This window comes from Octopus sinensis, linkage group LG18 (assembly GCF_006345805.1).
Source record: "Octopus sinensis linkage group LG18, ASM634580v1, whole genome shotgun sequence".
NCBI classification, from domain to species: Eukaryota; Metazoa; Mollusca; class Cephalopoda; order Octopoda; family Octopodidae; genus Octopus; species Octopus sinensis.
In genome coordinates, this window is record NC_043014.1 from 37,236,590 (window position 1) to 37,252,266 (window position 15,677).

Consider the following 15,677-nt stretch of genomic DNA (forward strand, 5'->3'; position numbering starts at 1 on the left):
TTGATAACACTTACTACTACAGGAACAAGGCCTGAAATTTTGAAGGACAGGGCTAGTTGCTGAAGTGGTAAATATTTTATCAATCCTGAAAGGACGAAAGACAAAATTGACCTCAATGGAATTTGAACTCAGAACATAAAGACAGAAGAAATGACACTAAGCATTTTGTCCAGTGTGCTAAAGATTTTGCCAGCTTGCTGCCCTAAACATCAGCTTAATAATGACAAAGTGATTTTACTAAATACTTCATTACTTTCAAAATTTACTGAAACAGAGGCAGCGCATTTCAACAGAAGTGTTGTAACAAAACGATTAAAAATAACATACATTTTACATGTGAAATTCTGATAAGAACATAATCAACTAAGTTTATTACTCTTCCTGTTAGCAAAATCCAGAGAAATGATTGGATATAAAATATCCCATTTTGAATCAAAACAAACACATCAATCAACATCATCTAATGAGACAGATAAACCTTCAAATATCTACTTACCAAACCTAGTTTTGCGAATCACAGTCTCTTTGCATTGACTACATTTTTTAATCTCTATCTTAGAGCAACATTCTTCACATATTGTCCTATGTCGGCAGGGGTGGAATTTTATAGAAACTTGATTATCTCCACATACATAACACTCATACCTGTAAAAGAAACACACACAGACTCACCAATAAAATCATCTGATAACAAATATTTCATTGAATATAAATGTAGAAAGAATATTTTTTATAATGTTACCATAAAATATCATTTGAAGAGAACATTTTAAATTATTATTAAACCTTTGGAGATGTAGCTAACTGATGCACATTTTAAAACAAGACAGAATTATAAGATACGAAAACAATATCTAAATCTAATAAACACAGAAAAATGTATATATTTTCTTTACAGTGCAAAACAACAGATTGACAGATCAGCCTAGTAATGGTGTTAAGAAATATTTTCTTTCAAAACACACACATGCTTGTTCGCACAGAGTTAATTATCCATGTACAACTAAAAATAAAACATGGAGATTATATGAATATGAAGAGATTCTACAGTAATAATCCATTAAAATAATGGATTATAATGACTGACTGTGAGCAAGCTTGATAATTATTTGAGGTGTTGTGATTATGTGTAGAGCTAATTGAAATGTTTTACGCAATGAATGAATGGGTGAGTCATTGGTTAAAGGTTAAGCTACTATGTTTTTTCCATCACTGAAACGTCAATCAAAACCTGTTTCGGCAGCAAGCAGATGTCTTCAACTTTGATATAATCATGAGCAATGACTTATGTCTTTGAAAATGCCTTTATAGTTCATTCTATTTGACTTTATCAGTCCATCAGTTTTAGCTATTACCCTCTGTTGTATCTTTTATGGATGGATGTTTAACTCTTTAGCATTTAGATTACTCTGTCAAATGTAGTGCTTATTTATTGATATTGTTTTGAATTAATCATAGCTTTGAGATGTTGATGATGTGGTTGTATACATTTAGAATGACAATATAGAGTAGATGTGAGAGGTTAGATCTAGCCAGTTTAAATATAAAACAAGCAGTACATTTTGACCAGATATGGCTGGTTTAAATGGGAAAGGGTTGAATACTCAAACTTTCATCACTGTTTCATTGTTGTCAGGTAAGAAAGGTATAAAGGCATACAGATAGCGAGCTACATACTGACTACTGTTTAGAGAAGAGACCAACATAGCAATATACAGCAGAGGCAAAGTTATAGTATTAGCAGTAACAATCCACTGTATTTGTGGAAGTAAAAATCAACACATAATTATGCATAAAATATAAAATACAAAGCAACTTGCTGGTGTATTTAGCAATCATTAGGGAATACTTACACTTTTACAAGATATAGTTCCAGTCTCCTTTTCAAATCTGAATTCTTGATGATGTCAAGTGGTGTGGTGTTGTTTTTGTTTTTATGATAGAAGTTTGCTCCTTGTTTTGCCAGATATCCAGCTACAACTATACTGGACAATCTGTCTTCTTTGAGCTGACAGGAAATCTATAATTGATGAAATATATATTTATATATACACCTGTGTCGGTGGCACATAAAAAACAACATCCGAGCGTGGCCGTCTGCCAGCCTCGTCTGGCACCTGTGTCGGTGGCACATAAAAAACAACATCCGAGCGTGGCCGTCTGCCAGCCTTGTCTGGCACCTGTGTCAGTGGCACATAAAAAACACCATCCGAGCGTGGCCGTCTGCCAGCCTCGTCTGGCACCTGTGTCGGTGGCACATAAAATAACCCACTACACTCTCGGAGTGGTTGGCATTAGGAAGGGCATCCAGCTGTAGAAACACTGCCAGATCTGACTGGCCTGGTGCAGCCTTCGGGCTTGCCAGACCCCAGTTGAACCGTCCAACCCATGCTAGCATGGAAAGCGAACGTTAAACGATGATGATGATGATGATGAATAAGACTATTTTTCAATATTCTTTTTCTTCGCCCAACACATTTTAGCGTCAACAAATTTTAGTTTTATTCAAGAAAATTCCAGTTATATTCTGAAGTGTCAAAGTAATATCAACAAGTCTGCCGTTGGTATGTTACAGTCTTAATCTATAGCACTCATTAGGTTACTTTTGGGATTTAAAACTAACAAGGGCTGTGATGAAGTTTGAGAGAACCAGCTTATATCTAATTACTTCCATAATCTAAGAACAAAGTATTTGCATACGAATCAAGCAAACTATGAAGCCAAATATTGATGAAGATATCAGAGATAACCAATTGATATGTTTATGTATGATAAACACAAGCAAATTTGAGAAGTAGAACTTGTTCTTTGAATGCTTTACAGTATGCATGAGGGGTTCCCAAAAGTAACTGGAAACATTCTCTATGGGCTGAGCCCATTGCAGTTCAGGCTTCTGCTACTAGATGCCACTTGATGCCACCTTCAGAAATCAGTCTACCAACCAGTGGTGTCATGTGAATTTATACCTCCATGTGGTGTGCCTTTGTTTTGCAGTGATTCTCTTCTGTTCATCAATTTTTGCAATGGCTGAAACAAAGGAACAGCATGCTACCATGAAATTCTGTTTCCTGCTGGGGAAAACAGCAGCTGAAACAGTTGTCGTACTTCAAACAGCTTACAAGGATGCTACCTTGAGCAAAACACAAGTTTATGAGTGGTTTTCACACTTTAGGAATGGTCATTTGTTGCTTGAAGACCAACCTTGTTCAGGGCGACCACAAACCTCTGGAATGAATGAAAACATCACAAAAATTTATGAACTGATCTTGGAGGACCATTACTGAACAATTTATGAACTTGATATGACTGGTGTATCCTGGAGCTCCTGCCAACAAATTTTGAACAAGGAATTGTGAATGAAATGAGTTACATCAAAATTTGTGCCTCGCTTGTTCACTGAATATCAAAAAACAGTCATGACTGAATGGATGTCATGAACATTAAGAACAGTTGGATGTTGATCCAAATCTTTTTCTGAAGGTCAATATTGGTGACAAAAGCTGCTATGACTACAACCCAGAAACAAAGCAACAATTAAGTCAATGGAAGCATTCAATGTCACCATACCTCAAAAAAGCACGTCAAGCAAAGTCCAATATCAAGACAATGTTGATTCGTTTCATTGATGTGAAAGGAATTGTCCACACAGAATTTGTTTCTCCCGGTCAAACTGCTAAGCAGACATTTTACTTGGCAGTTCTGAAGTGTCTGCAAGACACAGTAAGACAAAAACTCCCCAACCTGTGGCAAAAGTGGAGTGTGGTGGCTTTATCATGACAATGCACCTGCACACACTGTCTTGAGTGTGAGACAGTTTTTGAAAAAATAGAATGACCTCGCTTATCCATCCTCTCTATTCACCTGATCTTGCTCCCTGTTCCTCCAAATAAAAAAGGTCCTGAAAGGAAAACGTTTTGCAGATGTGGAAGAAGTGAAAAAAAAAAATACAACGGAGGCATTAAAAGGCATCACTTTGCAAGAGTTCATGGACTGCTTCAAACAGTGGAAAAAGAGGTGAGACATTAGTGTTACAGTGATGCACATCAAGAAGTTTCACTTGAGAAATTTTTAAACTGTTACTCTGATAGATAATTCTAGTAGCGCTATATAGGTGGCTGTTAAGATAGCTTACAAAATAGACATAGCAGCAGCAGCCACTACCATCACAGCAGCAGCCACAGTCTGATTTGACTTGGTTTCTAAGGCTGGATGCCCTTCTTAATGCCAATCACTTTATAGTGTGTACTGTGTGCTTTTAACATGCCACTGACACAGGACTGTTACAGGCCAATCCTTTTCACCAGGGGATGCAGCAGCAGCCACTGCCTCCTCCTCCCCCTCCTCTTCTTCATATTCCTCCTCTCTATCCTCCCCACAAGATCTCTATGCCAATTACTCATCCCCTAACTGCACTTTTATTTACTTTTTGTTTCCTCCTGATATAAGCTAAAAGATGATGTCTGGAAGACACACATGTCACAGCACACCTTTGATGCAAGTCTGATAAAGTGCTACTCTAATGTCTAAAACTACAAACATTACATAAATTTTGACTTTGAATTTTTGCATAAACTGGCATTGCAAGTAGAATTGGTACAGAAACAATTATAATGAATCATTAAAGATGTGTTAAAGAATTTCTTGTCTTCTTATTACTTTGATTATAGTTTACTCTTCGCAAAACCGACACAAGGGTGCAACCATCGTGGAACCAGGATTTTCTACACTTGAAGAATTTCAGCATTGGTTTGGAACCTGACAGTGTTGATAGCCCAGAATTTGGGGTACTTCTCTGGAAAAATCCTATCTTTATACCCTACCAGGACCTAAGATATATATATATATATGTATATATCAGGGTGTGTCAATTTTAATAACTTACTAAAAATCTAATTTGGCAGTGAAATTATTGAGTCTTTTTACTCCCTGACTTGAGATATATATATACCAAAATGAATTAACACAACTCTAACTTACATCAATCTTATCCTAAATTTTCAATATGGTGTTGTTTTGAAACAATAACTTAAAATTTACAGGAAAAACTGATTAGACTCAAAATATCATTCTTATATTATCTTTTAATTGGTTAAATGAATCATATCATCTTTTAATTGGTTAGATGAATTTTTACTCTTTCAGATATTCCCAAGATGTCAACACTGAAGACTAGAGGCTTGATGTCATCCCACTTGAGCCTGTTAATTTGTACATGGAAAGAGCTTCTTGTATCAGAGCTTCCAATAGTGAGAGATATTTTAAAACTTGGGTTACTACTTTGGGAATTCCAAGGATGAATTTTCCTATTTACTCCCCAAAATTGACACACCCTAGTATATATATATATATATATATATATATATATATATATATAATTTATTTTATAGAAGGAGCTTCTACAGGACTAGAACTGTTTCATTCAAAAGAAATCATCAGGAAGCATCAGGAGCTTCCTGATGATTTCTTTTGAATGATACAGTTCTAGTCCTGTAGAAGCTCCTTCTATAAAATAAATTAATTTACTCTGCTATGTATTGAGTACCTTATTTACTGTGGTTAACCCTGACTCAACCCGGGACCTACATATATATATATATATATATATATATATACATATATGCAAATTGACTTGCATCAATCTTATTGAAGACACAGTATACAAATTCAATTTAGGACAGATTTTTACCATAAAAAAATCATTTGATATGTTCTTCAAAGAATTTAATATATGCTATTAAATGTGAAGGATGTAATGAAGATTACATAGGTCAAAGTTTACTCTCAGAAATAGACTGACCATTCACCACAAAAAATACGAGACCCCAGTACTAGACAGATTCCACTGAGTGGACACAGACATATGTGCAAAAAATAAGTCCCCCCAATTCCAAGTCTTCCCACTCTATCTTTGTTGAGTGAAGTTGTTTAGATCTAAACTTGATTGGTGGCATTACTTACTCTCCTATAATGTTGCTGCAAATTTTGATGTAACATTTTTCTACTGGATCAAATCTCAATATTTTTATGCCAAAATATAGCTAGGGACCAGCCCTCTTTAAAAATGTTAACAGTTTTCAATTTGGTTAAGAACTGAATTAGCAACAAGCTCTGAAAGATGTTGCATGTGAGTAAATTGAGGCCTTAAGAATATTATTCAACTACTACTGTAGTTGAAAGGTATCTGTCTCACATAAAAAAAAAAAATTCTGAAACTTACCTCATCTAAAATTTCAAGATGTTCACTTTCAGAGTGAAACATTTTCTCCCTCAATGCAATATGCAAGCAATTGTCACCATCTTTATTTATAGCGTCAACATCTGCTCCTTTTAATACTAACATCTGCATGATCCCAAGGTTACCCTTAGAAACAGCCTGGAGGAATGGTGTCTGATTATGAGTGTTACGAATATCAAATTCCACTTCAGCCTTTGTGGAAATGAAAATAAAAAGTAAAAATATCAATGTATCATGAGTGTTTTTACTGGATATTTGATCAGACTGTTACTGTGGATTTGATGTGGTCAATAAAACAAACCATTCATAGGTTGCACTGTAAGATGGTATGGATGTACATTAGAGACATGATAAATTTATGAAAATGACAAAAACAGGTTGTTTCAGGACAGTCTACTTTTATCCCTAGCTATATACCTAACTCACAGTAAGTTATAGACTATTTGAGCTAGAAAGAACAATTAATTAGCAAATGAAATCCATTGAAGAAGAATCATTTGTCCAATGTATACTTTTGATGTTGCTATATCATTAAATGATCCATAAAATTGCTTTGTTGGTTAGAGTCAATGTTAAAATGATACCTACTTAGATGTTATATATTTGTGTGTTTCATACATTCAATATATAAATTTGTGTGTTTAATATGTTAGTTAGTTAGTTAGTTAGTTAATTTGGCTCACTAACTAACTAACTAACATATTAACATTGAACTGCAAAAGATTTGCGAGACATGTATAACTGTGAAATATGCTTGAATTTCATTATGTCAGAGATAAATTTTGATAAATCTGATAAAGTCAATTTCTTGGATACACTTTGACCACAGTCTATGGTTGTTATCATGTGTTCTGGTAGTGGGCGGATCCAGTACATCAAGATTGTAGGGTGTGACATGTTCAATACTGTATATGCTCGCCCTGAGTATTCAAAATGGCCATACACCATTGGTACATGGAGTACATGAGGCAGTTCACAAAACGCATTGGCATCTGTGCCCACTCCCTGAGGGAAGCTGCCTCCAGTTCCACATGAGTTGTCGGCCTTGGGAACACCTGATTCAGCCATCTCTGGATTTCATCCCACAGGTGTTCAACTGGGTTCAAATCCGTGCTGAGAGCTGACCATTACATGGTTCAGATGTTGTATTGATGCAGGAAGTCCATGGTGACCCTGACTACGTGGGAGGGAGCATTGTCCTGCTGGAACACGTGGTTATGGTGACGTACAAAGAAGGGCATGATGTTAGGTCTTAGGATGTGGTCAACGTAGTGCTGCGCTGTGATGTGCACCAACATTTTGGAACTCATGGGGCCCAATTCTCTGATTTAGGCCTATAGTATCGCAAACCATGATGTTATGGCCACCCCACGTCTCCCTCCATGGCACATGCATCTCTGTAGCATTCACTCCTCCTACACCACACCCTCACTCTGCCATCTGAGGTGGAAATGCAGTACCAGCTCTTGTCAGAGAAGACTATCAACCTCCATTGTTGATGCTACAAATGTCAGTGCTGTGTAGCCCACTGTAATAGTGCCTGATGGTGGCAGGTGGTGAGGACAGGCCCTAGAGCAGGATGATGGCAACACAGGTTGTTGGTAACCAGCCAATGTCATACCGTGTCATGGCTGATGGGTTGCTGTCTAGTGCTGTCATGCTGGCTAGTCTGAAGAGATCATGGAGATGTTGCAGGTGGATGAAGCAGTCCTGCCTGGGTGTGGTCACCTGGGGGTGCCCTCTGCAGGCACAGTCTGCAGTACTATTGGTGTTTTATTGCTGTTGCAAGCAATAGATGGTACTGACATGAACAGTGTAAGCTTTCGCAACAACTAGGGCATGCTACCCTGCTTGCAATCAGCTGATAGCTTGTTCTCTCTGTGCTGCTAACTGGGTCATCCCTGATGTGTCCAAATTACGAATGTCAAGAACATGGTTCAAGTTGATTTTTATACCCATAACCTTCACAAGGTGCACATGCATTTCGGTTTTCATGACAATTATTTGCGACTGCCACCCATGGCATTCGGCATCTCATTTCACGGAAAATTGAAAGATTACCTGTAATTTGGGTCTCAGTCATAAAGGAGCATGTCTTGGAATATTTACACTTACATCCCCAAAATAAATTTTCAGAATCTACCATATAAAAATGACATTTGAAAAAATTGCATTTCTTTTGCAGTTCAATGTATAGGAGTGTTAATATATTTGATATATATTGGTGTGTTAATACATTTAAAAAAAGTGTGATTAATGTTTCTGATATATACTAACACAAAATAATGTAATACATTTTCATTAATTTGAAAGTGATCTTGTATATGTGTTGCATAATGAGACTATTAAAGATGGAACAGTTGACATAAGTACTTTGACTGGCTATTATTGCCACTGCCAACACACTCAACATCACTGCTATCATCATCATCATCACTATCATGATCATCATATTCCTCTAAAGACACAAGACTTGGCATTTTAGTAGGTGGTGTATAGTGAATGAAATCAACCCCAGTATTTCACTGGTACTCTGATGATGATGATGATGAGAATATTGAACAGAATGATGAGATCAATAAAATACTAAGGTAAGGTAAAGACCCCCTTCGGTCATGAATGACCATGGGATTGCACCTAGAAAGTTACCCTCCTAGACACAAGTCCGGGCAAGGTTGTTTATGGAAGACCTGCAGTCGCCCATGCATACCAGCCTCCCCTCTCCACGCCACCAGTGTTATCCAAAGGAAAGACAAAGGTCGATACAGCTTGGCACCTGTGACGTCGCAACTCATTTCTACAGCTGAGTGAACTGGAGCAGAGTGAAAATAAAGTGCTTTGCTCAAGAACACAACACGCAGCCCAGACCGGGATTCGAGCTCACAATCTTCCGATCGCAAGCTCGACGCTCTAACCACTGAGCCATGCGCCTTCACAATAAAATACTACACTGTGAATAATATATGTTAACTAACCTGGGATAGTATCACTTTCACTATCTCTTGGTGTTGCCTGAAATTATAAAAGGGAAAATAAAAATAATACAAACATCACAAAGATTGAATTAATCAATAATTAGATCTTCAATTAAGGAAAACAAATGTAAATACAGGTGTAATGAGACCCTGACTGAGATTTGAACCATAGATCTGATTTTCCCTGTCAAGAACTATGAACGGATATATTTTCATAAAAGGAAAAGTGCTGCTGTAAAAGTTAATAATGCCCATGTAAATATGGCTTGACCAATCAGCACTGGCTGACTTTTTATAGCTGAGGTGACAATTTTCAAAAGAAGTATTCAAGTTTTTTCTGCAAAACTGAAGATTCTAGAGCTGCTAAGCCTTCCAGGGAAATTTACATTGCTTGTCTAACAAAACTGTTTTGTCTCTTCTCTTTCATTTCTAAGTAACATGCTTACACCATAGTTGATGAAAGCTAACCTTTACTTGTAGTGTCAGTAATACATACTAATTATATGCCATGATTAATTTCCTTGTATTATCTTCATTACATCATCCTGCAGGTTATATATAGAAGATTCCTAACTGTTATGTTCACTGAACATTGATCCAGTAATTTATTGACTGTACGTGAGTAAATATAATAATGCTCATTAATAAAATATTTTAAAAAATTTTAATTTTAGTAAGATCATTGTCTATACCCTTTTTAACTTGTGAATGGCCAACAAAGAATATATGGCAAATTGCCACACTAAGCAGGTATTCCTAGCATAAAGGTGAAAACCTTGCAGTGATGTGAAGTTCCATAAAACAAAACTAATTTTTCCCATTTACTTGCCTGTTACACAGAAGTCAATGGACATGCAACCAATGGGAAAATAAGTTTTGTGTCATGGAACTGTACATTACAGATAAATTTTCAAGAGGAAGTGCAGCATATTTGCATGTGTGTGTATGTCTGTATGTGTGTGTTTATATCGCTTACATTATATATGTGCATATGGGGGTGGAGGCAGTTATATTAAGTTGTCTCCTTTGTTGCATATATATACATATATATGTATAAATGACATCCTCACCAGGTATGAATGTTTCTTTAAAAAAAAAACTCAAAAAAACTATAGCAACATAGAATTGTTTTTCCAGGTGTTCAATCATTCTGCTTGTTAATATATCAGAAGAAAATGAAATGCTAGCACATACCACGTATACTCATTGTTGTGTTACTTCAATTAACACGTAAGATTACAATATTACAAAAATTGTAAAAAAATTTTAATTAGAGCTCCAGAGCAGAGAACAGAAATAAGGCTGCAAAATTCAAGCACAGGAAGAAATGTTATAAAATATTTTGTCCAGTAAGGGAATAATTCTGTTGGCTTACTACTACTACTGCTGCTGTTGCTGTTGCTGTTGAGCGAACGGTCTTTGTCCCAGGGCTCACAAGATGGGAAAAGTCCAAAATGTGGTCCTTTGCTATTCGTAAGACTCGCAAAAGAGAAAGCAGGTCAACCCCCGACACCGAGAGCATTGATGGATGGATGAATGCGCATCCAGGCTCAGCGGCTGCAAAGGAAATTGGTGGACAAGAAACAGGAAGAAAGAGTGAGAGAAAGTTGGGGTGAAAGAGTACAACAGTGGTCGCCACCACCCCCTGCCAGAGCCTTCGTGGAACTTTAGGTGTTTTCACTCAATAAACACACACAATGCCCAGTCTAGGAATCGAAACCCCGATCCTCTGACTGTGAGTCAGCTGCCCTAACCACTGAGCCATTGCGCCTCCACTTGCTGCTGCTGCTGCTGCTACTACTACTACTACAGAAAATCTGCTTGCCCTTCCCACCCAAAGGAAAGTTGAAGGCTAATCTTCAAAAACAACAACAACAATGGCTTCCAATTTTGACACAAGGCCAGCAATTTTAGAGGGAAGGAGTTAGTTGATTACATCAATTCCAGTACTTGACTGGTACTTTATTTTACTGACCTAGAAATAATGAAAGGCAAGTGACTTCAGTGAAACTTGAACTTTGAACAATAATAATCATAATTTCTAGCTTAGACACAAGAATAGGAAAAAAGTAGAGCACAGCTTTCTGAATTAACCCCTTAACTTTACTGGAATAAATTTCTATTGACCCCTTAAAATGACAATTCCTGGTAGGAATTTAACTTGAAACAATGTGACAACAGTTAATACTCTTAAGTATATAATTCTGAAGGTGACTGTTCCAGGGATTGGTAATGGTGGTGACAATGATGATGATAAGGATGAAAGTGGTAGTGATGATGATGATGATGATGATTTCTTAATGAAGTAGATTTAAGAGTGAGGCCCCATAGTGGAATGATGGCATTAAGTGATTTGTTAAAAATTAAAATTTTGGCAAAACAGAAAAATAAAAGAGAACCAGATGCAAATATTCTGGATTATTCTTGACTTACCGTAGAACTGCACACTGTAGGGATGTTTCATTATATTTATCCTTTTTATTAATGTCAGCTCCAGACTGTATTAACAAGTCTACTATATCAGTAAATCCTTTATTGCAGGCAATGTGGAGTGCTGTATAACCACTGGCACTGACCATATTAATGTCAGATTTGGACTGTATTAAAAAGTTTGCTATATCAGTACATTCTTTATCGCAGGCTATGTGAAGTGCCGTGTAACCATGGCTGTTGACAATATTGACATCAGCATCAAACTTTACTAACAACTTTACTACATCAACAAATTTTTTACTGCAAGCTATGTGAAGAGCTGTGTCACCACTGGTACTGATCATATTAATGTCAGATTTGGACTGTATTAAAAAGTTTGCTATATCAGTACATTCTTCATCGCAGGCTATGTGAAGTGCCGTGTGACCATGGCTGTTGACAATATTGACATCAGCATCAAACTTTACTAACAACTTTACTACATCAACAAATTTTTTACTGCAAGCTATGTGAAGAGCTGTGTCACCAGTGGTACTGACCATATTAATGTCAGATTTGAATCGTATTAACAAGTCTGCTATATCAGTAAATCCTTTATCGCAGGCTATGTGGAGTGCTGTGAAACCATTGTTCCTTACAACATTGCTGTCTTGTTCAGACTGTAAAATCAACTTTACTGACTTAATGTGCCCAACACAACATGCCAGATGAAGAGCTGTGTCATAACCCATCTTTACCACACAAAATTTCAGTAACAACTTAACCATGTCAACATTATTACTATCACAGGCGAGATCCAGAAGGTTTGTATTATTACCAACTTTTTTACGGGTCTGAAAAGAGATAGATATATATTAAGATATATTTATATTATTTGCCTATACAGATGTATGTATTCATATATATATATATATATATATGTATATATACATGCATGCACACACAAAACAAATGACAGTGTTGGAAACCATGGGAAACTTTATTGCTCACAATGGCCGTTTCTACACATTGTGCATTGGTTGTTCTGTGAGCAATAAAGTTTCCCATGTATTACATTTTCTGTCTCCATCATTTGTTTTGTATTCAACATACACTGAGGATTTCCTGAGATAGATCCAGCTACAATTGAGTAATTACCATGGATGATGTCAGGTAACTATAGGCAGTGAATGTGCTTTATCAGTGTACTACTAGGAACATACTGAACATTTAAATATTTACTTATATATATATATATATACATATATATAATTATTATTTAAGAAGCACAATATATGTTTTTATGTGCTTTTATTAGTTTCATGTGCTGAGAACATGCCAAACATTGTTTTATAGCATGTCTGGTATCCCAGCATGATCCTTATACACTGTCCACAAGGCATAACAAAACTAAAAATGGGACATGAGAAAAGGTGAGAAGGAAGTATATATAAAAAGCAGAAAATGAGAAAATAATCAGAAAGAAACAAAAGGGTAATAAGAGTTATTTTCCTTAGACCATAAATCATAAAGCTAGAAAAGTGGCTAAGAGCCTATGGTACAGTTATTCAATCTGGTTGAGGAGGCACTTTCCAATTCTTCAACAGGAACTTAGGTATATGCTTACAACTGCTGAAAAATTCAGATCTAGAGTTCAGCAGAGAGAGTTCTTAGATCTGTAAAGGAGCCGAGTTCTTTCAGCTGAAAGAGGGGCACAGGCTGAGATAATTTTTGCAGTAAGCTTCAATCACATACTCTATCTCAATTATATATCAACCCATTTCTCAGCAAGAAGAATGCCCACACCACCAATCCCATCACTGTTCCCTACCACTCAGATTTGGCCATCGCATTGTTCATGAAATTTCAGCTAAGTTTTATCATATTTTATTCAAATGTGACACAATAATACTTAAAATTTCTCTCCGGAAGAAACAGGGGGTATATATAGGGATTATGCCTTATTTTCTTCTATACAGAAGTAGTAAAGTACAGTTAGAAAGGCACAGGAAAAATTTCTTTGGACTTTTCAAAAATTTAGGACTAAACATTATTATTGGTAAAGATTATCGTAGAGTGAATTTTCTTGATGCAATCTTCTGTCTTGATACTGGATTATTGAACCATTTCATAAGCTGAATGATCATATTAAGTACATTAACGTAGCATCCAACCATCCACCCTCGATTATATGGGGGCTAATTAAGAATATTTCTACAAGAATCTTTAGATTATCTGCTAACAGTAAAAATTTTCAAATCTCATGCATCTTATTATAATGATGCTCTAGCTAAGGCAGGGTACCATGATAAAATTCATTATATACAAGATACTGGCATAAGCTACATTGGTAATTCCTGCAACTGCGATGCACATCATATAACACCACAACGTTACCATTTGAGAAACCACTCGGATAAAGAATACAGGCCAGAAAGAATTGGTCTTGTCAATGAACTCCCAAAGAAAACTCATAGACACATGCAACACAGTAATTCAACTGCTTGTTCCAATCCTGTACAACACACTCAATCAAATAAATTTAACAACAGATATAGGATTAAGGATGTCCTCTGGTTCAACCCAATTTTTGGTTTGCATGTTTCAACCAGGATCGCTGGAAAATTTCTTGCTGCTTTGGACAAGTGTTTTCCTAAATCTAATTGGTATCATGCTATTTTTAATTGATACACTATGAAGGTATCCTATGCCAACTCTGCTAATTTAGCAAAATGCAGCAAAGGTTCAATAACCAACCTACTGGATCTAGTAAGTATTTGCATCTAAATACCAACCAAGGAGATGTAAACCACATTGATAATCATCAACTTCAACCAATTTGTAGTAGTAGAAATACTCATGGTACAGCTAGTACGATAACAACGCCGGTAAATGGAGTCGGGATTACCTTATATATAAATATGATAAATGCTCATGCAGAGATAAATCAAAATGTCCTTTGATGAATCTCTGTATGAGTACAAATCTTGTATATGAATGTACTTGCACACAAGGGGAGGGCCCTATGTTTACATTGGGCAAATGGCTGATTCATTTAAGAATCGTTATCATAACCATGTCACCAGCTTTAAGTCAATCAATAAGAGACATTCGACATCTTTGACAGATTTTATATGGTGATTGAAGGAGGGTAAAACAAAGTACAACATTAATTGCTCCATAGTTAGACATGAAAAACTATACAGTATAATTTCCAGGAGATTCTGTCTCTGCTCTGAGGAATCCCTTCTATTCTGTGGACTAATGAGAAGATACTTAATAGAATTTCTGAACAACTATCGAGATGCCTACATGCATATAAATGTACTTTCACACAATGCAGTGACAATGAATTTTGAGTAACTGTTAATTTAATGTAATTTAATTTAAGGTATGGTTGACTTAAGTTTACTTTTAACCTCCCCGTTCTTCTAAACACCTAGTAAATAACTAACTCGCTTTGTGATCAGGAGTGCAGCAAACCTCACGTGTGCATATGCTCACATTTTTGCTGATGCTTGTATGAGTGTGTGTACTCATGCCCTGTAACTTGCCTGAGGGCGTTTATATATCCATATCTGTTAACAGTTATTTTCAATACTTTTCTCGCTGGATTACGGGTTTGTTTCTCTTTTTGTCTCCTGCAATTTTATATATATATATATATATATTCAAAGTAAGCAACAAGAATATCTTCAGTAATTTGGTAGGATCGTTTCACGCTACATCATTTTATTAAACATTGTGAGTGTTACATCAGTTTTAAAATGTTGAGCGATCATCAACCATCCATAGAGGTTTTCCATCAATACATATGTTTATTTTCATGTCCATTGCTAATATTATGATGAGGGTAGATATACAGACAGACAGAGGGGTTTCATTGATTGTTAAGAACATGTTAATGTTGGAATTTATCTACTGACTGTAGATACTTCTTTTAATTATTTGGATCTGCTAGTGAGGAGGAAGGGATATATGGTTGAATGGAGACAAAGAGATTTTCTATTTATAGATATAGGAAGGGCTAAAATAAAAGTCAAAAGTTATTCATG

General features: G+C 36.1%; 1 protein-coding gene and 1 long non-coding RNA gene across 4 annotated transcripts in view; one reads left to right on the forward strand and one right to left on the reverse strand.

Moving 5' to 3' along the window:
• The window catches only part of LOC118766992, a 101,177-nt gene that overhangs the window by 5,665 nt on the left and 79,835 nt on the right, over positions 1 to 15,677 (forward strand). Inside the window, exon 2 of the long non-coding RNA XR_005002912.1 lies at positions 8,724 to 8,728. This is a non-coding gene — a long non-coding RNA (uncharacterized LOC118766992). The remainder of the gene's footprint in view (positions 1 to 8,723; positions 8,729 to 15,677) is intronic.
• LOC115221240 (putative ankyrin repeat protein RF_0381) overlaps positions 11,000 to 15,677 on the reverse strand; it is a 69,701-nt gene continuing 65,023 nt past the window's right edge. For all 3 annotated transcript variants that reach the window (XM_036510887.1, XM_036510886.1, XM_036510888.1), the window contains one exon: positions 11,000 to 12,476. In XM_036510887.1, coding sequence (XP_036366780.1) covers positions 11,640 to 12,476 — 837 coding nt within the window. In that variant the 3' untranslated portion in view covers positions 11,000 to 11,639. The remainder of the gene's footprint in view (positions 12,477 to 15,677) is intronic.